A 24220-nucleotide genomic window follows, 5' to 3' on the forward strand; every position below is an offset into this window, starting at 1 on the left:
GTTCTTTGTATGGCAGGCTTGACTGCATTAGCAAGTAATAAAAATAAGTGACCTAAAAAAACCCCACCAATTTTCTGTTGAAGAAAAAGAAGAAAGGCATTGTGTCCCGTCAATCTAAATGATGATCTCTGTCAGTTGTCAGACTCCACCACTGGCTCGAACGGCAGTTTATTTTCTCACTTGTACTAATCCAATAACAGTAAGACGTTCGCAAAGCAGCTTTCACAGAAAAATGCAAGAGTTTTGAAGTGCTGAATGCTTAAAATCCAAATTGGAAACGTTTAAATTACTAAAAGAAGAGCCTGAACAACAGTAGGAGCAGCTCTGCTTGGAGGAAACGCTGCAATGTCAGTGTTGTCCTTAAGTAGCTTCTCTTGCTGCCCTGTCGGGTCATGTAAGGACATTTTGGCAGACACCCTTAGCGGGGAACCGAGCAGTTTACGGCTCAGTTCACACATTGTTTCACACGCAGTTTCTTTCTGGCCAAACCATAGCTTAAATTCACCTCAAAACAGCACACTACGCTGCTAAAACATTGTGCATTTTTGCTAAGTTGCCCAAATTTTTCAGAGCACCGAGAGTCGCCGGGGAATGACGTCAGGACGTATCTCATTGAATGATGACGCCGTTTGATCATTAAAAAAATCAGCCGTTAAAAAATATCAGAGAATTGGGTCAGCATGCAGCACGGCGCCCACGGTCCGGTGTGAATGTAGTCCCGTTGGGTTTGGGGTCGTAACTTTTACACCAAGACGCCGTTGAGAGAACCTGCTCCGACGAGGGGAGAGATGTCCGGTGTTTCCAGCATCTGCAAACGAGAGCCGTAGCCGTTAGACCGGTCCGTCCGTCTGTCTGTCTGCCTGCCTCCCTCCGCTTTGGGGCTCTGGGAGACCCGCAAGCCCGAATAACGTTACCGCCGCTGCAGTCCAGTCCAGTCCAGCCCAGCCCGGCCAGGCTGAACGGTTAGCCGGGGTGACGGGGGGCACATACCGCCAGACAAGCTGAAGGCTCAAGGCTGCTCTGCCGAGACCCAGGAAATCAGTCCTCGCCTCGTCTCGACAGCCTGGTAGCAACACAGTGCACATTTCAGTAGTTCCAGTAAGTTTACCGCCAGACGTGATCAATAATCTAGACCGGCCCTGCTAACAGCGGCTGGGTGGCCCTCAGGACTCACACGCTATATGCTGTAGGGCTAAATTAGGCGCCACGTCCTTGTGTAAAATAATAATATTGCTTTAACGCTTCTTTAATAATTAGCTAGCTCACACCTCCACGTTATTAAGCTGCTAACTGTTAAAGAGCTCGTGATGGCAGCACATTGTGGTCGTTGTTGCTGCTGTTTAATATTTCACTTTTTTGAGGAGTTGACACCTTGTTTTTTCTGAGAGGTGAATATTTGTTGTGTCACAGTGAATTAGTAGTAGCAAAAGACTGTAGCCATCAAATTAAACTAAATATTTGGTGTAACCAGGCAATCTGTGCCATAAAACAAAATGTTAATAGTGCCCTAGTGTTGCTCAAATTATGTTGCTACTAAATGCCGCTCATTCCTCCCATTCTGTTCTTTGTGTAAATATTCCTTTGTTGAAATAGTACCTCTGTGATAATTTTATTAAATTAAGGTTATTGTGTGAAAATACATCATGTCAACATGGTAGAGATTAAGAGCAATCGATACTGATTATTAGTAGTCAAGGAGAAAGATAACCAATATTTAGAATTTATGTAAATTGGCAGTAAAGATGAAAATCTCAGTGTCAAAATTTCCAGTAGCACAAACTTCAAGATAAAACTTGTTACAAAATTCCTTTGTTTATTAATGTTTTGCATACATTTAATGAAAAGAGACTTTTTTAAACATTTATCTTTCAGTGTAGATAGACTGTTATTCATAACATATAACCAATCAGTGGTAACCAGTCATAGTGTGGTGACTACAGATAGAGCCAAAGCAGCACATTTTTAAATTATGTTATAGGAAATTAGTTAAAAAACAATAACAACACCAATAATTGGATAAATGCTAAATATCAGATTGAAGAATTGGCCAAACCAAATGGGTTGTTCCCTAGTGTTGATTAACATAGCAAAAGTCTCAAAACTACATTTTGATAGGATTTATTTCAAATAATTTGGATATCTTTTTTAATTCCTGAAGCATCCACAATATTTTCTTCAAAAAGCCTTAAAAAGCTCCTTAGATTCTGACACAATGAAACTATACACTTAAACTGGGAAGAGAACCCCGAATCCTAGATGTCAGGTTTAAATAAACCAGGTTCCAAGTGTCTCTTTATAGGAGATTCTGGTTGTTGGCACCTGATCTGGAACCTGCGATTCTACTTTGATGGATTTAAAGGTGTGATAAATGTAGCGCTGTACTCAATTTTTTCATGTAACTGTTTCTTTTCCTTTTTTTTTTTGCAAAAGATGCACATTTTGCAAAATGCTTTGTTTTTAGTTTCTTTTTTTTAGGATATTGCTTTCAACTGCAGGCTGTTTCAGAGAGGATCACATGTTTTGTTGTTCAGATATGTTGGAAAAAGTAATCAGTTTCTGCACATATTTTTCACGTGGCTGTAAATAGGGATACAACTAATAATATTAATTAGAGGTTAGTTTGTCACATAATTGTGTGGTCTGTAGAATTAATGACGTTGCCTGTCACTGCAAAGGCGCTCAAAGAGATGTCTTGAAAATGAGTCACAGCCCTAAAGTATTCATTGTGCACTGATAAGAAGCAGAAATGAAACAATGAACTGACTGTCATTGATGCATTTACTGCGATTTAACTTATTGTTTACTGGAAGAATTTTAGCAACATCTAAACCTTTATGTTGCACCAATGTACATGTGCCCATGGATTATGAGCAACTTTTAATGCCTTTATAAAGTCTACACAGTGTTATGGATGAAAAAAAAATGCAAAAATGCAATTCTTATCCACAGTATTTTTTCATAAATTTAATATACTGGTATGCAATATATATGTACAGGATATACAAAGCTAAAAGGTGCTACTAATTATTCATTTTTGTGTATTCTTATGTACTACCACTTTTCAAATATAATTGAAGCTATATTATGATTAGTCCAAATCATTTCTCAGTGATATACAAACCTTGTCTTTTTTAGTTTAACCATTTTTTATGTGCTAATGAGTTATAAGCTGACCATTTGCTCCACTTGCTATTTCTTAACTTTTCTAGAAACTTTAAAAAAAAAAAAAAAAAAAAATGCTCATTTAACCAGTAACTCGTCAGCACCAGAGGATGTATTGTTTGTGACATTTGCCTAATTATTTTGTTCCTTCCACCAGAAATGCATAATTAAAAGACTGAAGGACATGTGAGCACAGTTACCTACGATATGTGAGCCTCGACAGTTCTGCCACACATCTTCTTTACCAGAGCAGAAGTAAACAGAGTTTGGAGTGACCATGTCAAGCCGCCGGAAATCCACCACACCTTGCATGGTGCTGCCCTCTGATGTGGTGGAGCAGGAGGAGGTGGAGGAGAAAGCAGAAAGGACAAAGGAGGAAGATGCTGGGGAGGATGAGGAGGGGAAGGTGAAGGAGGGAGTGGAGGAGGAGCCGACTGCAGACGAGCTGGGTCAGGCTGTAGTGGTTGTGCCGGCTCCACCAGAGTCAGGTAGGACTCTTTTTGGCACAACCTCCCATGTGTGGATGACAATGGCATTGTGTACCAGAAATATAGTGCTTCTAAAAAGTATTTGCTTGTTTTGAAGTTTTCTCCTTTTGTTGCTTTTTTAAAATTTGGCTTTCTTAGGCAAGGTTTACCAAAAAAGATTTTAAAAAATGATGTAGAAGTGAGGAAAAATTATGAAAAGTAATGTCAATTAATTAGAAATATAAAACTTAAAAAAAAGTGATTATTCCTTTGATGTCAGTATATAGTAGATGCACCGTGAACAGCATTTACAGCACTGAGTGTATGTGGTTAGGCCTCACTCAGCCTTGCACATCTGGACATTGCAATTTTACCCCATTCTTGCTCGCAAAACTGCCTTACACTGTGTTAGGTTGCACGGGGACTGTGAGTAAACAGCACTTTTCAAATCCAGCTACGAATTCTCAGTTGGATCGAGGTTTGGGCTCCTACTCGGCTACTCAACAACATTCACCTTGTTGTCATTAAATAATTTCTGTGCTGGTTTGGCTGTTTGCTTCAGGTTGTTGCCCTGCAATGACATGAAAGTTGCAGTTCTCTTGCAGACTGCATCAGGTTGCTCTCCAGGATATACTTCCCCGCATTCATTTTACCCTCTACCTTTACAAGCTCGCCAGGCCCCGCTGCCAAAAAGCATCCCCACATCATGATGCTGCCACCACCATGCTTCACATCATGATGCTGTCATCACCATGCTTCACATCATGATGCTGTCATCACCATGCTTCACACCATGATGCTGTCATCACCATGCTTCACATCATGATGCTGTCATCACCATGCTTCACATCATGATGCTGTCATCACCATGCTTCACATCATGATGCTGTCATCACCATGCTTCACATCATGATGCTGTCATCACCATGCTTCACATCATGATGCTGCCACCACCATGCTTCACATCATGGTGCTGCCACCACCATGCTTCACATCATGGTGCTGCCACCACCATGCTTCACATCATGGTGCTGCCACCACCATGCTTCACATCATGGTGCTGCCACCACCATGCTTCACATCGTGATGCTGCCACCACCATGCTTCACATCGTGATGCTGCCACCACCATGCTTCACATCATGGTGCTGCCACCACCATGCTTCACATTGTGATGCTGCCACCACCATGCTTCACATCATGGTGCTGCCACCACCATGCTTCACATCATGATGCTGCCACCACCATGCTTCACATTGTGATGCTGCCACCACCATGCTTCACATCATGGTGCTGCCACCACCATGCTTCACATCATGGTGCTGCCACCACCATGCTTCACATCATGATGCTGCCACCACCATGCTTCACATTGTGATGCTGCCACCACCATGCTTCACATCATGGTGCTGCCACCACCATGCTTCACATCATGGTGCTGCCACCACCATGCTTCACATCATGATGCTGCCACCACCATGCTTCACATCATGGTGCTGCCACCAACATGCTTCACAGTATGGAGGGTGTGTTTGTGATGATGTGCAGTGTTTGGTGTTGCCACACACACTTTGGTCTCATCAGACCAAAGCTGATTTCAGAGTCTCCCACATGCCTTCTGGTGAACTCTAGTCAAGACTTAATATTAGTTTTTTTCACCACTGGCTTTCTTTGCAACTCTCCCTTCCTTCTGCTCTCCCCCACACTTCTCATCCCCACTCTCACCCCAACTGGTTAAGTTATTTTTTCCCTCCCCATTAAAGGTTTTTTTTTTGTTCCTTCCCACTGCTTCCTCATAGGGAATCCAAAGGCATCCCTGGATTGTTGGGTTTTCTGATCGTTGTTTGAAATTCATAAGGTCTTCACCTTACTATATTCAGTGCTATGAGATGACCTGCATTGTGAATTGGCGTTAAATAAATAGCACTGAGTTGAATTGAATGAAGCTTTGACTGATGAACAACAGCAACAGTTGCTGTATGTAAAGTCTCTCCCATCTCAGCCGCTGAAGCTTGTATCTCCTTCAGAGAAGTCGTAGGTGTCTAAGTGGTCTCCCTCACCTGTCTCTTTCTTGCATGCTCACTTAATGATGAATTTAATTGTACATCAAGGGATATTTAGTGACGTGAAAATTTCCTTTTTTTCTCATTTCCTGTCTTACACTTTTCAATAATCTTTTGTGGAGTTGCTTGGACTGTTATTTTGTCTTCATAGTGTAGTTATATCCAGGAGTACTGATTCACTCATTGACTGGCCCTTCCAGATACAAATGTCTTTATACTAAAAATCACAAGACACATTCACTGCACTCAGATGATCTCTAAATCACTAACTGTATGACTTCTAGCACCAACCGACTGCATCTGTGTTTAACTAGGTGAGTCATTTCGAAGAGGGTGAATAGTTATGTAATCGCTTACTTTAGATTTTTAATTAATGCCCATTACTTTGTAGAAGTCTGTTTTTAACCTTTACTTTTTGAAGAGTCTTTTTTAAAAAATAAATTTTTGTCAGAAGAAAAGAGATATTAAATTGACCATGATTCAGTGTTGAAAAGCAATGAAATGGGAACACTTCCAAGTGGGTAACTACTTTTTATAGACGCTGTATATTTAAACTTCTTACGTACACACATTCACTGTCAATCTAAATTAACATTAATGATGTGGAAAAAGTGTGCCACAATGAATGCTGTATTATTATTATTATTATTATTATTATTATTATTACCACCACTATAGATGAACCCAGTGTCTCTACTGGAGACGACAGTGAAGTCATCAGTCCCACACTGAAGCGCAGCGCTACAAATCCTCCAGAGGATCCGAGCAGCGACCAGCCAATCCAGGAGCAACAGAGTGATGCACCTGAGGAGGCAGGAGCCGACCCTGCGGCAGTTTCTGCCATCTCTCTCAGCAAGACACCGATCATGAGGATGAAGACCAAATCTGAACCCAAAAGGATCGCTGTGTCCTTGAAATCGGCTGATGAGGCAGCAGAGGGATTTGGAGTAGGTAGCGAGGGAGAGTTGGGAGGAGAGCAGGAGCCCATTGAAGCACCATTAGGGCCAATGACGCCTGTGGAGATGCTGCTGCACGACTCCATGAAGCTCGGTGGAGGCGGCTTGCTGGTTGGCCCACCAGAACAGCAGAGGAAATCATCTATTTTAAACCCCACTGTTCTGCCTGCTGGTCTGGCACAGGTAGATTATTAAGTGTTTAGTAAACTTTTTGCAGCAGCACAGACAAACAGGCATAAGCATGCTATCTTTTTCCCTATCTGTGGAAATGAATGCTAAGTTTTTAGACTCAGCAGCAGCTAAAAAATGCTGGGACATTTTTGTCAAAGGCTTACTGTAATGATACATATCACCAGCAGCCCTGCAGCTGCTAAATATTCATCGTTCAGGAACACGTCAGCTGGACAGTAGCTTGCCAGTTTCTGCCACCATGTGGCATCAGCAATGTCGACATTTGTCATTTCACTCGCTTTCTTTCTGTATTTCAGGTGCTTTCTGCCTTCCAGGCCCAGCAGAATACTGCAACAGCTCAGCCTCAGCTCCTGATTCCCCTCAGCAGCATCCCCTCCTACAGTGCAGCTATGGACACCAACCCTCTGCTGGGCACCACTTACAAGAAGTTTCCTTACCCGTCCATGGCTGAGATCAGCAGCCTGGCAGCACAGACACAGTTCACAGAGGAGCAGATTAAGGTATATGGTGAAAGTGGGCAGATTTTACTTTGTGTAGATTGCTTAGGCTCATATATTTTCACCTGTTTATGTCAGCTTGTGTGCACGGCATCTTAAATACCTACAAGTAGATAGGGCTGAAATTTTATGACCCAATATTAGCGATGCACAACATTGAATTTCAGGCCCATAACAAAAAACTAATAATTACCTGTTTGTTTTCAGTAGTAGTTAAAAATCTGGTACTAATTATTGTATCAGTAACAAAATCAATAAGCATAACCTCAAGTACTATTGGACTAAATGATGGCATTTAATGGTTGTTTGTCAACTGGCCTGAATTTCCCACCATGTAGCGAGCTTCTGTTTTCCTTGTAATATTTAGTCGAATGAAGCCAACCTGTCTCCGTCTTTCTCCATGGACTGTTTTTGTGACAGATGTGTCGTTTTGAGGCCTGACATGTTGTCTTTAATGACGCACTGTATTTCATTTACTGTATGTGATTCTGTCAGCCATATGTCATTGTTTTGTTATGCTTATGGTCTTGGTATCTACACATGATTTTATCTGTCTATACAATCTAGACATCTACAAGCTGGCTTTTTTAGCAAAAGATTACAGTCAGATGTCTTTGATCTGTGTCTAGGTGTGGTTCTCAGCCCAGCGACTGAAGCACGGTGTCAGCTGGACTCCAGAAGAAGTGGAGGAGGCCAGGAGGAAACAGTTTAACGGCACCGTGCACACAGTGCCTCAGACCATCACTGTAATACCTGCTCACCAACTCTCAGCTGCTGCTAACGGTTTGCAGTCCATTCTTCAGACCTGCCAGATAGTGGGCCAACCTGGTCTCCTGTTCACACAGGTAGGGAAGAATAGCTTGCAGGATCTCTGTCAGCTTGCTTCAGAAACTAGTATAATGCACTAGTTGAAACGGACAGTAAAGAGTGAATCTGTGCTAAAACACTCCAAGAAAAACAGCTGCATGATTTTTTCAGTGACCATATTGACATGACCTCATTATTCTACATTGGAAATACATTCATTTAACCAGGTTGCTTATAGTCTGGATTCCAGCAACATTAAATGATCTGCTGAGAAACAACATTATGTAGTTTATTGTACACACACAAACTGTCTTCATGCCATTGCACATTACTTTAAAGATGCATTGTATCTTGGGAACTGAGGTCATGTACCAGATGAACACAGTCAATAGGTGACTGATTATCCTCCTCTTAATTTAAATAGTTTTGACTGAACTGGCTGTTCTTATCTATGTTGGTTTTGGTATTTGGCCAAACTCAGATTTTACAAATAAGAGCAGAAGGGACATGAGTAACCTCAGCAAAAAAGCACAAGTCTAGTGACACAAGTACAAGAAAACATGATAGCAGTTGCAAAGTTGAAACTCAGTTTTGTTTTATAAATAACGTCCAGAATCACTTTTATAAACCAATACGTCTGTTTGTCTGTTTTGTGACCTTGTGCAGGTTGGACCAGGGGGGAACCTTCCAGTCACCAGTCCCATCACACTGACTGTGGCAGGGTTACCCAGTCAGTCCCAGAGCTCCAGCAGAGTTCCCTGTCAACCAACCCCAACAAACAGCGAGCTGAAACGGGCTACCACTGTCCAGCCTCCATCTCTTTCTCCACAGGTGAGAGCAACGCTTAAAGCTGAATTATGATCTCATGGCTGTCAACTGACTAGTTTGTGATTTCTTAACCTCAACTAGTATAGAAAATGACCTCATGGTTTCTCTTCTAGTTGTACGAATTGCACACATTGTACACTGTGATCATTTTATCTTTCTCCTCAGGTATTTGGTACTTCATTAATATGTAACTTTTTCCTTCTCTCTCTAAGGAGAACTCAGCCCTCAGCGCTGACACTTTTAATATGCGACCTAAGAAATCCAAAGAGCAGCTGGCAGAGCTGAAAGCCAGCTACCTGAAAAACCACTTTGTCACTGATGCAGAAATTGCCCGGTTGATGAAACTCACCAACTTGACAAAGGGAGAGATCAAAAAATGGTTCAGTGACACCCGGTACAACCAGCGCAACTCCAAGAACAGCCATGTCATTGTTTTCCATGATGGCGGGGGTAGAGGAGGTGGCAGCTGTAGCAGCACTGCTAGCACCACCATTGTTATTGACTCGAGTGACGATGTGACCCCCACATCTCCCCACCCTCCACGCACTCCACCTGTGAAGGAGAAGGAGACCCGGTCTAAAACATGGAACCCGTTCCCAGACTTTACTCTGCAGAAGTTTAAGGAGAAGACGCCGGAGCAGCTGGTGGTGCTAGAGGAGAGTTTTGAGAAGAGCAGCACCCCATCAGATGAAGAAGTGAACCGCCTGAGGACGGAGACTAAACTGACGAGGAGGGAGATCGACGCCTGGTTCACTGAGAGACGAAAAATGCCATCTGTCAGTACCTCCTCTCCGGATTCTTCTGAGGGAGGAAAAATGGAAACAGATGGAGCAAAAGCATTAGAAGGAGGAGGAGCAGGAGGAGCTACCTCTTCTTCTCCATCTGCTACATCATCTCGAAAGGGCAGTCAAACTCCTCCTGGGAGTCGCAGTAAGCAGCTGCCCGGCAGCAGCAAGAAAGACCTAAAGGACAAAAGTAAAAAGTCTCCGGAGCAGCTCCACATTCTGAAAAGTGCCTTTGTGCGGACCCAGTGGCCCACACCAGAGGAGTACGATCAGCTGGCAGAGGAGAGCGGTCTTCCTCGGTCCTACATCGTCAGCTGGTTTGGAGACTCTCGCTACTCGTGGAAGAACGGAAACCTGAAATGGTTCTTTCAGTACCAAAGTGGCAGCATCGAAGGACCAAACGGAGGAGGTGGTGGTAAAATGGGCGGTGGCCGTAAAAGACGTGGCAGAAATCGTGGTTGGGGACGATCTCGAACCAGGAAGCAGCCAAGGAGGTCGGCCTCCAGCACAGATGTTGATAGGTCACCTCTGTCAAAGAAATTCAAGACTGGGAGGGAGATCCTGAAGGAGTACTACCTGAAGCACCAGTTCCTTAACGAGCAAGATCTGGATGAGCTTGTCACCAAGACCAACATGAGCTATGAACAGGTAATTAACATATTTATTGTTAAGTAATTATTTATTTTGGCACCAGGGCCCTATACTCTGAAGCTTCATGGGACTAAGGTGATCATCTGTCCACATTACTGACTGTATTCGATGATTTAAGACACTGCTCACTTGTTGAAGGCAGAAAGTGTCTTAAACTTCAAACTGCTTGATTTACTGAAGTTTTTGTTAATTTTTAAGTCCTCTTTTAGGTGATATTTGATACAATATGACTAACGTTTTGCTTATAGAATAGGAACATGAACATAAACAAAAATTCTTCTAAAACCAGTTACAGTGAAGTTATGATTTATGCAGTGTACGTGGCCGGCACTTTATCGTCATTGTTTCCTTCTATATACATAATATACTAATCTGTTCAAGTTTCTGATGTTCTGTTTTCCATATTTCCATATATCCTCTACTCTTTTGCAGTGCGTATTTTGTCAACCACACACCTACATATCACTATTCTGATACAGAAAACGAGGCATATGACATTTTTTATCAACTGTCACCTTCTGATTTTAGGTTTTACAGTGTTTAAGAGTACTATATGGCTCAAGGCTACATCCGTCAACATTCTTCAACAAATTTCCAGCCAATGCCATTAATATTAGGGAAGGCTGATCACTGCACATTAAGCCTTGTTGAATACTAGGATTTATGTAATACCCTCGATATATATATAACGTATCTTATAAACCAGAATTATAATTAGAGATATCAACAATGTCAGTTTAACTAGTGGTAATTATATTGTAACTAATCTTTAACTGTTTTTATTCTAGGTGTGTATAGTATCATCCTGATTTGTCAAAAGAATATTTACAGATATCTGGAATTCACTTTTGACTGGTCAAAATAATAGGTGCGTGTATCTCAAATATCATTATGACTAGCCTGAACTGTTGTGCATGATGTTGCTCATACAAGGCTTCCCATTGGTTACTGATCAGCAAAACGTGTTAGCAAAAGTAATGGTGGTTGTTCTGGTTAATGAGGCTTAATTTAAGATACTTAAAAAGATCAGTATAGATATCTTGAACTACAATTACAATTAGTCAAAATTAATCTATAGATATCAGAAATTTGAATTTGAAAAACCACATTTTAAGATATTTAGTTCAAAAGATGTTCAGAATTGTTTCTAAAAACCTATAAAGTGTAATATGTGTCTAACTTTACAATGTAAACCCATCCTAATATCATTCAAACCCAGCAGTTAACGGTCAGTAAAAAGTTTCTGCACTTGAGAAAATCTTATGGACTAAAGATGAAAATCCATTCCACCCAAATTCCCTGAATTACCACAAAGAACATAACCAGCTAGCAACACACAGTAAAGGTGTTTTTGTCTCTGTCCAAAGGTCAGGGACTGGTTTGCCGAGGTCCAGCGACGTTTGGACATGGGGTTGGATCCCTTCCTGGAGGCAGCTGGTGGCAGGACGGATGGAGACGATGGAGCTGAGGAGGATGGAGAGGAGTCACAGGGAGAGACGTCGGCAGCCACCGAGGAGCAGAGCGGCACAGGAATGGGAGATGAAGATGAAGGAGAAGACGATGAGGAGGATGACGGTGAGGAAACAGACGACAGTGAGGTTTGGGAGCCGTCACGTAGCGTCAGAAAGTCTTTGTCCGTTTCTGAAGACTAGTGATTGTTGGGAGTGAAACTTTACTGAATGTTACAAGAGAAGTACTGGATAGATCAATGCTGGAAGACAGTTAGCTAAACCAAGTATTTTATTGCCACTCTGCATGTGTAGTCATTGCAACATTAATTCACCGTTTTTTCAAACTATTTCTGAAAATCATGAGACTAACAGATGGACCATTAGCTTTAGCTCACTCTGTCTGCATTGTAAGTCGGGTTAAGTTAAGAATCAGAGCCTACAAATCTTCAGTGGCACATCAGACTCTGATAAAACTTGTGGAGCATGGCATTTCGTCAAAAGGAACACCATGGAGTGCAATCTTCAAACTGAGCTGATGATAAAAACTGAAATAGTTACCCAAAAATACGTTGCATCCTGACACATCCATTATCCCGTCTTTACAAGCTATTATGCTGACTGTTGTAAATGACAGGTTGTAGGAGGAGATGACAGTTTTAATGTCCATCATGCTCCTCATTAAATTTGCACTCCTTGCTTGCTGAGTTGAAGCCAGTATGGAGATTTATTCACGCAGCGATGCCGCTTTTCCTTGAGAAGGAGTTTTTGTTAAGCTGTTATGAGCACAGGCCTAAATTCAAACTTCAATCTCTAATGTTATGAATGTTTCACTCCTGGTCCCGAGCCAAAAAGACTTCTCTGTTGTATTCAGAAAGGTGCTTTAAACGTATCACAGCTAGATGTCACTGCTGAGCAATGTCCCCAACGAAACCAGCACACATCTCATTGTGGGGTTGATTTTACATGTTTTCTCAAGCACCTGTGAAGATCATCGCAAGGACCAGCTGGCAAGGACTGATACGGACATGAACTGTCTGAGATGAAGGCCTAATGTAACAGGAGAAGAAGTACCTTAATGCTGAATGAATGCTAATGCCATGATGCTTTTAAAAAAACACAGGATGTCTCCTTAAGTCTTCCCTTTGTTCATTGTTTCATTAACATAATAGATTTTGAACTGAACACCTACAGATCTGAGGGGAAAGATGCCACAGAATGTGTTTAATATGCACTGCTATTAACATTTTTGAATTCATGTTTCACTTGTTATAGAACACATTCTGTCTTATTCTGCCCTTTTTTTAAAGTGGGTTGTGTAGATTCAGACAGTCTGAGGCTGTAGTGCCAAAGTTGAAAGTGTTATCTCCTGAGCAGTGTGCTGTAGTTTAATAACTGGCTGCTGTGAGGTGGACGTCTGGGTCCACACTAATATAAATAGAAACATTTGCTGCAGTGTTTTACTCTTGGTGGGCCTCTGATGGATTGAAGCAGAGTTTCCCTCGAATCACGTAAGCACCAGCTGCAGGTCCATTCTGAATTTAGAGTAAATTAATCAGCAAGTTATCACCATGACAACTGCAGTCAGCACCAAATCACCGACATGAGGCCTGTGAATCAGTTTGGGTCCTGACCCGTACTTTCAGAAACACTGTTAAACAGTGTTTCAGATAATAAATGACTCCAGTCTGCACTAAAGAGAAAAACCTGAAGCACCTAAATCAAACCATTTTCTTTCTTCTTCTTTTTTTTTTTTTAAGAAAAGCTGCACTTTGTCCACTTGTGTTCATAGTGGACTGAATCTTGATTAGGCACCTTAATCTCATATTATACCATGAAATGGCTCTGAGAGACCAAACCTGTTTTGTATGATTACAAACTGAACCAGTATTTTGCCTTTTTTATTCTTGGTGTGTTTTCACACTAGGAGGAATACGACCAGTGTGTCCACTTTTCTAATAATATATGTGTTTCATAGTTGGAGGTTTGTATGGCTCAAACAATCAAACAATCACCCTCCGCTTTCTTTCACTAAATTGCACAATTTGAGCCTTTTTCCCTCTGAAAACTCATTGCTTATATTTGTTGTCATGTCTTGTATTGTTGCTTTAAATTATGGGGGCTGTCTCCCATCTGCCCCTTTTTTACCCATCTGCCCCCATCTGACTCTTCCTCCTCCAGTCCACTTTTGTAAAATGAGTGAATAGACTCATGATGTGCACTTCCGAAGGCATTTCTGTAAATGTTAGCAGTGTCATGTTAGTTCTCTGTCTCATTAACTTGTCTGCAGCACAGGCAGACACACTGACAGGGCTAAAGGGACATCTTCAAAAGACTGACAACTGCTCAAAATATGAAAACATTCTTGGAAATGTTGCTTTCTCTCACTGAAGGAATTGTTGTGATGAAGAACCAGCACATCATTCCCTCTGTGGTGGGAAGTCTACCAAATATCGCTCCTTCTTCTGTTCCTTCACGCTTTACTGCATTAAGATGACAGGACAATCGACTGAACCCTGTCTTGACTACTGTTCTTCACTGCTAGGGGAGAGACTCTCATGAAGCTTTGCAGGTAAACCTATGTGCCTACATGGCTCGTACACCTGTTTGAACAGAATTTCGCCAACTCTCGACTTTGGAAATCAGAAATCTTTAGCTGATTCTTAAGGAAGGCTTGTTCAAATGGAGTTGTGATGCATGACTGAGCGCTGCTTTCTGCTGATGCTAAAAGATACCTAGATATTCTGAAGTTGACATTGGAAACTTCTGTTGTAAGTCCTTAAACGGATACCTTGGGGTTCAAAAAATTAATTGTATTTTGTCACCAGGCACTTGTCACACGAGATGCTGGCACCTTTAGCTTCCCAAAAGGCATTTTAATGGACATTTTGAAACCAATATTGGCTGTTAGCTGTAAGCGAAACCTTTATCCATTCTGTTGTAATGTGACAAGTGCCTGGCCATGAAAATAAGTTCAGTGTTAAGGTACACTTTTGTCTAATACTGCATGCAATAACAAGACAGACAACAGCTCATTTTGTACATACAATATTTTGGGTTGGTATACTTGGCTCAGTGGAAGCGTAATCTGTTCTAAACTGCTTGTGTAGCTTTAATAATACCTGTTACTTTTTATTGCCAAGTTGACTGCAACTATGGACCTGTTTTCTTTTAGAACTTTTTCAAATCATTGACTAAGTCTAGCTACTGACAGCTTGGAGGGGCCTGCTTGAATTAGTGAGCTCCAAGCTGAGCAACATTTTAAAGGAGTCCTTTGTTTGGAACTACATTATCACCCCAAGTGCACTCATTCTGTGCCCTTTTATACGCAGTCGATTTTTGGTGTTTTGCATGTCTGTGACTGGCTTTGTTTAGTCCACAGGTTAGGCTTCAACCTGCCTCAGGTATACAGCCCACAGTCTTTTACAGTGTGCTCTTTCTTTACTATAGTCAGTCTGTTTTGAATGGTTTTATATGTTTCTATCTACAAAAAAAAAACAAACTGTCATTACAACTCTATCCAGACATCAGTGGATTGCTTGTTAACAAGACAGACTCATACAATATGTACAATAGAATAGTGTTTTTGAAATAGAATCAGTCTTAGAGTTCAGTTAGTGTTGCCCAAGTGGCTTTTTGGTACTTTGGTTGTGAAAATATAGAATCATAACTCAATGGAACAGACATGCGCATTGGTTTTTTTGGCCTTTTTGCCTTTTATTAGATAGATACAGTGTAGACAGACAGGAAAGGAAGGAGAAGAGCAGGGTGAAGACATACAGCAAAGAGCCGCGAGCGGGAATCGAACCCGGGCCGCCGCGCTGGGGACCAGCCCCCGCTCATGGGCCACCCGCCCAGCCCGTTCAGCTATCAGGGTGCCCGGTGTGTGCACAGCTAAAGAAATTCTTTAAAGAAATTTGTTCGGTTTGTTTTTAATGTCGTGTACCAATGTTCGGCTTTAAACATACAGAAATTTGTCTGAGCTGGTGTGTAAAGACAATTTAAATGAAAAAAAATCATTTCTTCAAATCACAGTTTCTAAAAGGGCACTACACAGAGTCTTCAAGTGAAGTTTATTTTACTGATCAGACTGTGAAAGCACAGTTGTTTAATGACTTAGGTAGCTCTGGAGCATAGATTGTATATAAAAGATAGATGTAGCGACCATGACATCACCCGTTGGTTTGTCGACTTAACAGTTGTAAACCCTCAGGTTTGGCATTTAGCCATCACCATCTTGATTATTAAAAAAACAAATGAAACAAGCAAGCAGTAGATCTGATTGGAAAATTTCAGGACACTATGTATGGTGATACATAGCAATCACGAGGTAGCTATCCTCTAAAACATACTTGCTCTATCATCTATTTTACTAACTACATATTTAGTCCATAAACTTTATATGAAAATGTTCACTGAGGTAACAAATTAAAGAAGAAGTTGGGTGATTTTCTCATTGACTTTCGTACAATCAGGCTTCTTGTTGCCACCTCATGAGTCGCCCCCTGCTGGAACTTAAAAGAAATGCACGTTATAGGGATTTACGCACAAGGCTCCATCTTTTCTGTGCAGTCTGTCCTCTAGAAAAAGCTTTCTAAGTTAATAACAAACAGATAACGTCCAGGTAATGTCATTTTCTGTCTATTTTTGTGCTACTGTAACCTAATTCGGCCATCTTGACCGTGAAATCTCATCAGCTGAATATTAATTGTAGAAACAATCAACTGGGCTCTGTACATCATATATTTTCCGCAGGTCTGTTGAGGTGCCATGTCTGTTCACTGAGGTGTGATTTTATATTCAACACTCATGTATCCCAGTTAACCTTGTGCAGTAGAGCTAACATTGTGATCTGAGTAGTTTACCTGCTGTTGTATTATGCTCATATGTCATATCTGTATCCCTCGCTATACTCCAGCTATAGTCCTCACTCGTTTTCTGTATTTAGACAGGTAGTTGATTGAATGTTTCTTACAGCAATCAGAGATCCAGATGTTTTCACTATACAGCCGCCAGCTTTTTGGTAAAAAAAAACAAACAATGAAATAAAAAGTACACCTTGTCAGAATTGTAACATAATGTATGTATTAACAGAAACGTTTTTTTAAACTCATTTACAGTGGAATTTTCACCTTCTGTTTTTTTCTGAACTAATTTTTACCTGCTGACAGTTTTTAGCCCCGAATTACTGCTTTTAATGAGCGTGATTTGCTTTGAATCCTAAACTGAACTTTGTGTCTGCTTCGGTATAACATTTTCAGAGCTGTTTTACTGAATCATGACAGTGATTTTCTCAGCTCTTGTATTAAGTTACAGTTGGTTCCATAGACACAGGAAAGAAATACAATGATCTAACTGTATACTCTGCCTTAATAAATATGGTAAAGCCATTTTAAAATATCACACCTGGCTTTAGAGCCTTGTTTTTAATAAGCTGTGATCTCAGTCCTGTAAAAATCTACACAAACTGGTACACATTACCCAGATTGACAAGTAGATTGACTGCTGGGAATGAAACTGTCTTACTTGAGGTTTTATTCATGAACCAAACAGCTCAACAAAACAGCTCATATTGGTATTATTCTGTGTCTATGAAACTGACAATCTACATCTAAAGTGTGTTAAAAACTGAGAGTATCTGTCACAACCTTTGATTAATTGTGGTATGTATGTGTGATCACTTCTGCAGTATTGCTTTAGAAAGCTAAAAAAAAAATAATGTTTGTGACCCCTGCAATCCTCAGCTTGTAGCTTCCAGCTGTAAGACTGACAATTTGTGCAATGTTAATTTAAAGTCCCAGCTGTTATTGAGGCTTTGGCTTGATTTCTAGCTTGATTTAGAAAAGATTTATATTTTATACTTGTTTGAGGACGAAACCCAATAAATTTTGATCAAAAGATGTGCACTTGTGAGAAGCATTTTGAGTGTTTTCCTTTAAATAAATACTACAAAACCATCTGGGCTAAATGTGGATGCCAAACAGAAAGTACTCTATAATGTCCTATTAAAAAGGGTACATGTCTTTAAATCTTAGGTTTTCACTTCGTCACAAGTCCTGACATTTTCTTTCTTCAGAATTCGTTACTACTAAATAATATTTGCAGTTTTTTAATTAGAGATGCACTGTCAGTTGTTGGAAATGCATACTGTAGATGTAAATTTCTTTTTTCTTACAGTTCTTGATAAATCTACATCCTAAAATGTCATGAAATCCTCCATACTTTATTCAGAAGCAGGCAGAATAGCATTACTGTACATATGAAAATAAACAACACATTATGCATGCAGCTTTCACTGGTGGAGCAAATATGAAGGGAAGGCAGAAGCAGAGGTGCTTTAACTAATGATAACAACACTGACTTTAACCAGGAGAACTTTCGTTGGTGTATGTTATTGTTGGCAGTTTTGAGGATTTCAGTACAAATTCAACTGTGATCTGTAGTGATTTTTGCAGACCATCTAAATTCAGTCAAGTGACACTGCTGCATTTTCTCTTCCAACATAAAGATGCTGTGGACTCTGCTGTTCATGTCTTTGGTTGGTAAGTGCATCATTTGAGTCTGATATGATTAATGTGCACTATAAAATGCATAGCAGGTACACAAAATCCGATACATGAAATAGTTCTGTTTTACTGTGAATTGTTCCACTTTACAGTGGAGCACAAGTCATTTGATTACTTATAGGAGGGTTTGACTCAAGGCGAAGTATTGAATGATGATGTGCTTTCCGCTCATTTACCAACTGTTGATGTATGACAGAATACAACAGAAAGTACAACTCTCCACCTATATGCCTCATGCATATTTAATATTTAACTACATTTTTCTTTATTAAAAAAATACTGTGTTCAACTCAATATTTAAACCTCCTTGGGATGGAGGATGTCAGATTTCTGGAGAAATATTCTGTCATGCTTCAGAGATATTATTCTTTTTGGCTGGTCTTTGCTTAAGAGTCTGCTGCTTAATCTTAGAATACCCCAAAGTTTTCTACTGGATTCAAATCTGTCAACTTTTTTCTTCTTTAGAAACTTTTGTCTTTTGATTTTCATCAATAAATGTGATTTACACAACACCATTTGCACTCATGCAGCCCTGTATCTTCACACTCCCACCTCTGTGCTCCACTGTCAGGACTATGCATGCACTGTAGTAGTCCTGACCATAGACTGTATATAATGTATATACATATATACTGTATATACAGTCTATGGTCCTGACCAGCTTTATGTCAAACATGCTGGACAATATCTGAGCTTAACAAGTTTATTTTGACCAAAGACTGCTCTTCCAATACTCTTCAGGTTTTTCGAAATTCTTTAGTAAAGTTGAATCTTGCGTTTTAGTGTCAAAGGGCAGAGAAGTAGTTTTTATTTTTCTTGAAAGCTGTCTATAGTCTATGTTTACTTTATGCAACAGCTCTTCATCGGCCGGAACCCTTCTTCCCGGAACTCTAGTCACTGTTCTTTGTATTCGACGTGCAGTTTACAGTGAGGGACTCCGTCAGCACGCGGGTGTAAACAAACAAATGCAGCCGAGTTAAGACACTTTAACTTGTCTAAACTGGCGAATTAAAGACAGTTTTGGTTCCGTATGGAGATATTTGGCAGCACGTTTGACGACTCGGTGTTTTCGGAGGCCAGAGACCGGGTGTGTGTGTCTCTGTCTGCTTATAACGCCAAACTGTGTGAACCTGAGGTGAGAAACACTGAGTTGGAGAAATGTAACTAGAAAATGCTGCAGGGTCGTCAGTGTTGGAGGTTCCAAGGCGGTTAAAGCTGTACAGAAACAGACGGGGTTAATATTAGCCAGCTAGCTAAAGTAAAAAATGGCATAAACAAGATGTCATGCTAAGGATGCTAAAAGTGTGTAAAGAGCTATTTCTATTGCAACGATGTGCATAAAGCCACTTTAAAGTCACATTTATTTATAATTGTACCATCAGTAGATAATTGCATTATTTTTACGTTGACAAGTCGAATATTTCCCTTCTGAGCTATCGAACAGCAACACCTTAAAACGACTGTATTGAAATGATAGATTCAAACTCAGTGCAACTAAAATGAGCACACCTGTGATCACTGAAACAAAACAGGTGAATCCCAAATAGTTTTGGATTTATGGGTTGTTTCCATCTGGATCATGGCTCCACATGGAAAAGAACTGCCACGGGAATGGAAACATCTGATTATGAGATTTCATAAACATCGAAAAGGATACAGCAAGATTGTCAAACACCTAAAAATAAGTCCAAACACAGCAGTAAGCAAGAGCTATAGAATGAGCTGTAGTACCACTAATCAGAGCTGCAGTGGTTGTTTTTCTAAAGTGATGCTGCAGATAGTACAATAACTGCACAGTCTAGCTTCAAGAAACAGATTTACAAGAAAGTGCCTCAGACTTGGCACAGAGGTTATCAGTGGAAATCTTTGTTTCTGTAACAGTTCAGCAACACTGCATAATATCAGCCTTTAAGAACCAAGGAAAAGCCCTGCTTGCCCATTGACACTAAACTGCATGAGTAAACTTTGCTAAAATCTGCAACAAAGGAGTCTGATGGATACTGGGAGCACATTCTTTGCACAATAAAAGTCAAGGTGTGTCTCCATTTGTTTTAAAGTTGTAATATTTTCTCCTCTTTTGTCTCTCTGCAGTGGTTTTGTGACAGTGCTGCTCTCGATACTGATGATTCTTTGGAGAAGCAGAAAGTTTACAAGTTTAGAGGTGACCTGGCCGTGAGACAAGGGAACTACAAGGTAATTGAAGTCATGCAGCTCCTCTCTAACTTTGGATATTTAGTATAGACAGTCGTCTAATATTACTAACAAACCACATGTAAACATTCAAGTGACATAACAACCCCTGACAGCAATGTTGATTAGAGTCCTCACTGACAGGCTGGCAGATAGAATGTAAACTGCTGAAGGCCATGAACTGAGAGTTTCCACTTGTCTTCCTGATAGTTGCCATCTAGTTTCTGTGTCGACTGCTGCAGACAAACAGGGTTTTAAGCCACCTGACGAGTCATACACCTGAACAGGAATGCCTGCACTTCCATTTATTTCATGTATTTAAACGATTGTAATTAACAGCATAGCAGCGATAGTTTTAAACAGCATCATGAAGGATGTATGAAAAATATTCAGCCATATCACACTGAAACGCCTCATGAAATCAGACTGAATTATTGAAATATCAAATCGATCTGCTACATTACAACCACTACCTATAAATAAATGTGTATGTTCAGTACTTTTAAAGTAACAATACCAATAGAAGCTGTTTAAGCTAAATTAAATACTATGTTTACTTCTGACACATGCTAAACTTCTTCCTGCTACTATTCATGCTACTTTTAACTGTTGACTTTATGATGTGCAACAATTAAAAGTCTTGCTGTGTTTCTGTTCTTGTTGTGTGTCTGTTCGTGTTGTGTTTCTGTTCTTATGTGTGTGGTTCAGAAAGCCCTGGATGCGTACAGCAGCTGCCTGCAGTGGATCGCCGACAACAACCTCACCATCAGACGAGATGTACTGGAGGGAATGGCCCGATGCTGCACCAAACTGGGTCAGAGAGACAGAGCAGTGGAGTTGGCAGATTTACTGGTAATTCTTTTCCTTCAGTGCTGAACTGTGACTCACACAGAGTGATTGTAACTGGAACAACCCGCTGCCATATTCACGTCCTTTATATGTTGCTTGGTGTTGAGAAGAGTTGTTACATTGAGTGCTGTTTGCGTGATTAAATAAGTTTGTTATTTTCAACTTTTATTAAATACTATTTGTATAGGCAACTATTGGTATATCATAATATTATATTACTGTCCACTTTATAATTAGTCAAGTCATTAGTCATCTTATCTAACCTACAACCATTAATTACACAAATGTATTTTGTCTAATGTAAGATGAAATAAAAAGTAAAGCATAGACGTAGAAAAAAACAACAATAAAACACTCATTCTTACTTTATAGGCGGCTGCTGGTTTTCATTATCAGTATGTTAGTTATTTGTTGTTGTTTTTTTCAGACAAAAGCCAACTTGCCAGCTCCAGCTTTTATTTTAATATTCAGTTTAGCTTTAGGAACTCATGATGTTGAATAAGCAGACTTGTTTGCATTTCATAGTAAACTAAAATGACCACAAGGCTCCAAACTTATAATATGACCAGACCTCAATAGAAATATCTACATGACCTCTCTGCAGAGCAAAGAAGCCTCAAACACCTGTCACCTGACCGGCCTCCTGCTGCTTAAGGTAATAATTAGTCACAACAAACACACAAACATTTCTCCCCCTTCTGGAAATATAATACCATCTTAGAAATGAAATTTAAACTTCTCCTAAAGGTCAGCATCTACCAGCATTTTGGAGCCGTCAGATCGAAGATGTTGTCTCTGCAGCAGCTGTGCAGCCTGCTGCCCTTCAACCCCTGGCACTGGTTCAGTCTGGGACAGATGTGTTTGCAGCTGCTGGACAGTGACAGAACCACAGGTACAAATAGTTCTGTCTTAGTTAACAGTTTTATAAATGATTTGCCCTCGTGTGCTTTGCTGTGTTTACTATCTGTTTAATAGGATCCTGCATCTCCAAGAGTTGTGAATCAGCAGAAGGGCAGGAGGACGGAGAGTCTGAGGAGCAACAGGAGGCAGCAGAGCTCAGCGAGGACAGAATCTGGCTCAAAGCCTGTACCTGTTTCATCAGAACAAGGTACTACATGTGACTGTAACCACTGAATTGACATGATGTATGTCACATGCACACAGCAAACACGGGAGACATTTTTTAGGATTAAAAAGATGTGCTACGAAATTTACGAAACATTTAAGTGGCTCATTTTATTTGAAAAGTTAGTCCACAGGTCTAAAGTTCTGCCATATATGCAACAAGGGAAACAGTATTACATCAAACTAATGACATGAAACAAATGTGGTGACAAGATAGTCTGTGTTGCCAGTTTTTTTTATTTAATATGTTGATAGCCATCCATCCATGCATCCATTATCTATACACCGCTAAGTCCTCATCAGAGTCGTGGGGGGGCTGGAGTCTGTCCCAGCTGACCTCGGGTGAAGACAGAGGACACCCTGGACAGGTTACCAGTCTAATACAGGGCTTCGCTTAGAGAAAAAGAAGCACACTCACATTTAATTTAGAATGTTCAGTTAACCTCAGCATGCTTTTGGACTGGGCTGCACAGTATTTACTTCTGACACAGTATAGTACAGTATAGTATCACCTACGTATTTTTTATTGAAAGTGTAATTGAACTATCTTGATGCCTCCCTCTCTCTACTGCCTCCCAAAGACTCCTGTTAAGAATCCTTCGGCAGCAGCAGTCCTCCTTTGTGTTGCAACGCAGCGAAAACGCTCTACAGATGACAGAAGATGCGTTGCAGCGGCTAAACCCCAAAGAAGCAACGCTGCAGGCTGTTACTGAGGTGAGAACCTTGTTTTGTGCAGACATGCAAGGTCAGCCTCGAAAGTCTAGCAAAGTTTAAGTGGACCAGTACAATCTTTTCTCTCTCTTCGACCTCCCAGGTGATGTCGGAGGATCTGATTCCAGAGAAGATGAGGGAGGACTACCAGGACGGGGAGAGTCTGACCAGTGTGTGTCTGCAGAGCTTCAGAGAACGTTGGTGGAACAAGATCTTACTGACAGCAGAGACTGATGGACGGAAGCACAGCACAAAGTCCTGATGCTCCACTATCTGAATGGTAACATATCCTGAAGATGTTTCAAACAAATGCTAACTTATAATGCTTCAAATCTTTAGCAAATGCACAATATTCACACTCATAAAATGTAAGCATTTTTAAGTTTGCCGCTTCATATAATTGAGAAACGGAGATAGTGAATGTAGTTATTGTTCATCTGAATATATCCTCCACTCCTTAATATGGAAAATATCATGTATGTTCTGCAAGTGAGACATTTTTTAGTGTTTACAAAAAAATGGAACTTATGCCTTAACATAAAACATGTTAATGTTTGTGTTATTATGGATAAAAATACTAAAAACAAATTATAGCCACTTTTATTGCAGCACATAGGTAATGTTAAAGGTCTCATATAGTTCAAAAAATGCATTTTTATTGTGTTTTGTGGTTATAAACGTGGAGGTGTTATTTCAGGATCTGCTACTAAATGTCCACCGTGACAGAAAACCACGTCAGATGGTCTTGCAGGTGATGCGTGTTGATTGTAAAAGAGCTGACAGTAATAAAAGCCTTAAACACACCTGATAAGCAGGTGTTGTCACTTAACTGTCTGATTAGTTCCTTCTCTCCCAGGACAGGGGAGTTGTGTTGTGTGTAATTTATCCCATTCGAGCTCTGACAACACATAATTCATCTCCACT

General features: G+C 40.5%; 2 protein-coding genes across 2 annotated transcripts; both read left to right on the forward strand.

The window, feature by feature from the left end:
* Nucleotides 1–520: 520 nt before the first annotated feature.
* LOC111572975 (zinc fingers and homeoboxes protein 1) lies at nt 521–18933 on the forward strand. The gene is made up of 8 exons (XM_023276879.3): nt 521–1098; nt 3320–3650; nt 6370–6830; nt 7136–7339; nt 7966–8181; nt 8810–8974; nt 9184–10404; nt 11775–18933. Exons 2-8 carry the CDS (start codon nt 3440–3442, stop codon nt 12057–12059), a joined length of 2763 nt encoding a protein of 920 aa, XP_023132647.2. The 5' UTR covers nt 521–1098; nt 3320–3439; the 3' UTR covers nt 12060–18933.
* A 405-nt stretch (nt 18934–19338) lies between these two features.
* zgc:101716 (uncharacterized protein LOC492784 homolog) lies at nt 19339–24125 on the forward strand. Its single transcript, XM_023276880.3, has 8 exons — nt 19339–19556; nt 20513–20614; nt 21320–21463; nt 22065–22115; nt 22208–22352; nt 22436–22568; nt 23167–23299; nt 23400–24125. Exons 1-8 carry the CDS (start codon nt 19452–19454, stop codon nt 23556–23558), a joined length of 972 nt encoding a protein of 323 aa, XP_023132648.2. The 5' UTR covers nt 19339–19451; the 3' UTR covers nt 23559–24125.
* Nucleotides 24126–24220: the final 95 nt, after the last annotated feature.

Source organism: Amphiprion ocellaris, chromosome 9, assembly GCF_022539595.1.
Source record: "Amphiprion ocellaris isolate individual 3 ecotype Okinawa chromosome 9, ASM2253959v1, whole genome shotgun sequence".
Lineage (NCBI taxonomy): Eukaryota > Metazoa > Chordata > Actinopteri > Pomacentridae > Amphiprion > Amphiprion ocellaris.

What these genes read in the sequence shown, in the direction of transcription:
- LOC111572975 (XM_023276879.3), top strand. Translation starts at nt 3,440, where the DNA reads ATGTCAAGCCGCCGGAAATCCACCACACCTTGCATGGTGCTGCCCTCT. An exon ending in TCACAGAGGAGCAGATTAAG is followed by an intron (nt 7,340 to 7,965) that starts GTATATGGTGAA and finishes ATCTGTGTCTAG; the next exon opens with GTGTGGTTCTCAGCCCAGCG. An exon ending in CCAACATGAGCTATGAACAG is followed by an intron (nt 10,405 to 11,774) that starts GTAATTAACATA and finishes CTCTGTCCAAAG; the next exon opens with GTCAGGGACTGGTTTGCCGA.
- zgc:101716 (XM_023276880.3), top strand. Translation starts at nt 19,452, where the DNA reads ATGGAGATATTTGGCAGCACGTTTGACGACTCGGTGTTTTCGGAGGCC. An exon ending in CCAAACTGTGTGAACCTGAG is followed by an intron (nt 19,557 to 20,512) that starts GTGAGAAACACT and finishes GTCTCTCTGCAG; the next exon opens with TGGTTTTGTGACAGTGCTGC. An exon ending in TGGAGTTGGCAGATTTACTG is followed by an intron (nt 21,464 to 22,064) that starts GTAATTCTTTTC and finishes ACCTCTCTGCAG; the next exon opens with AGCAAAGAAGCCTCAAACAC.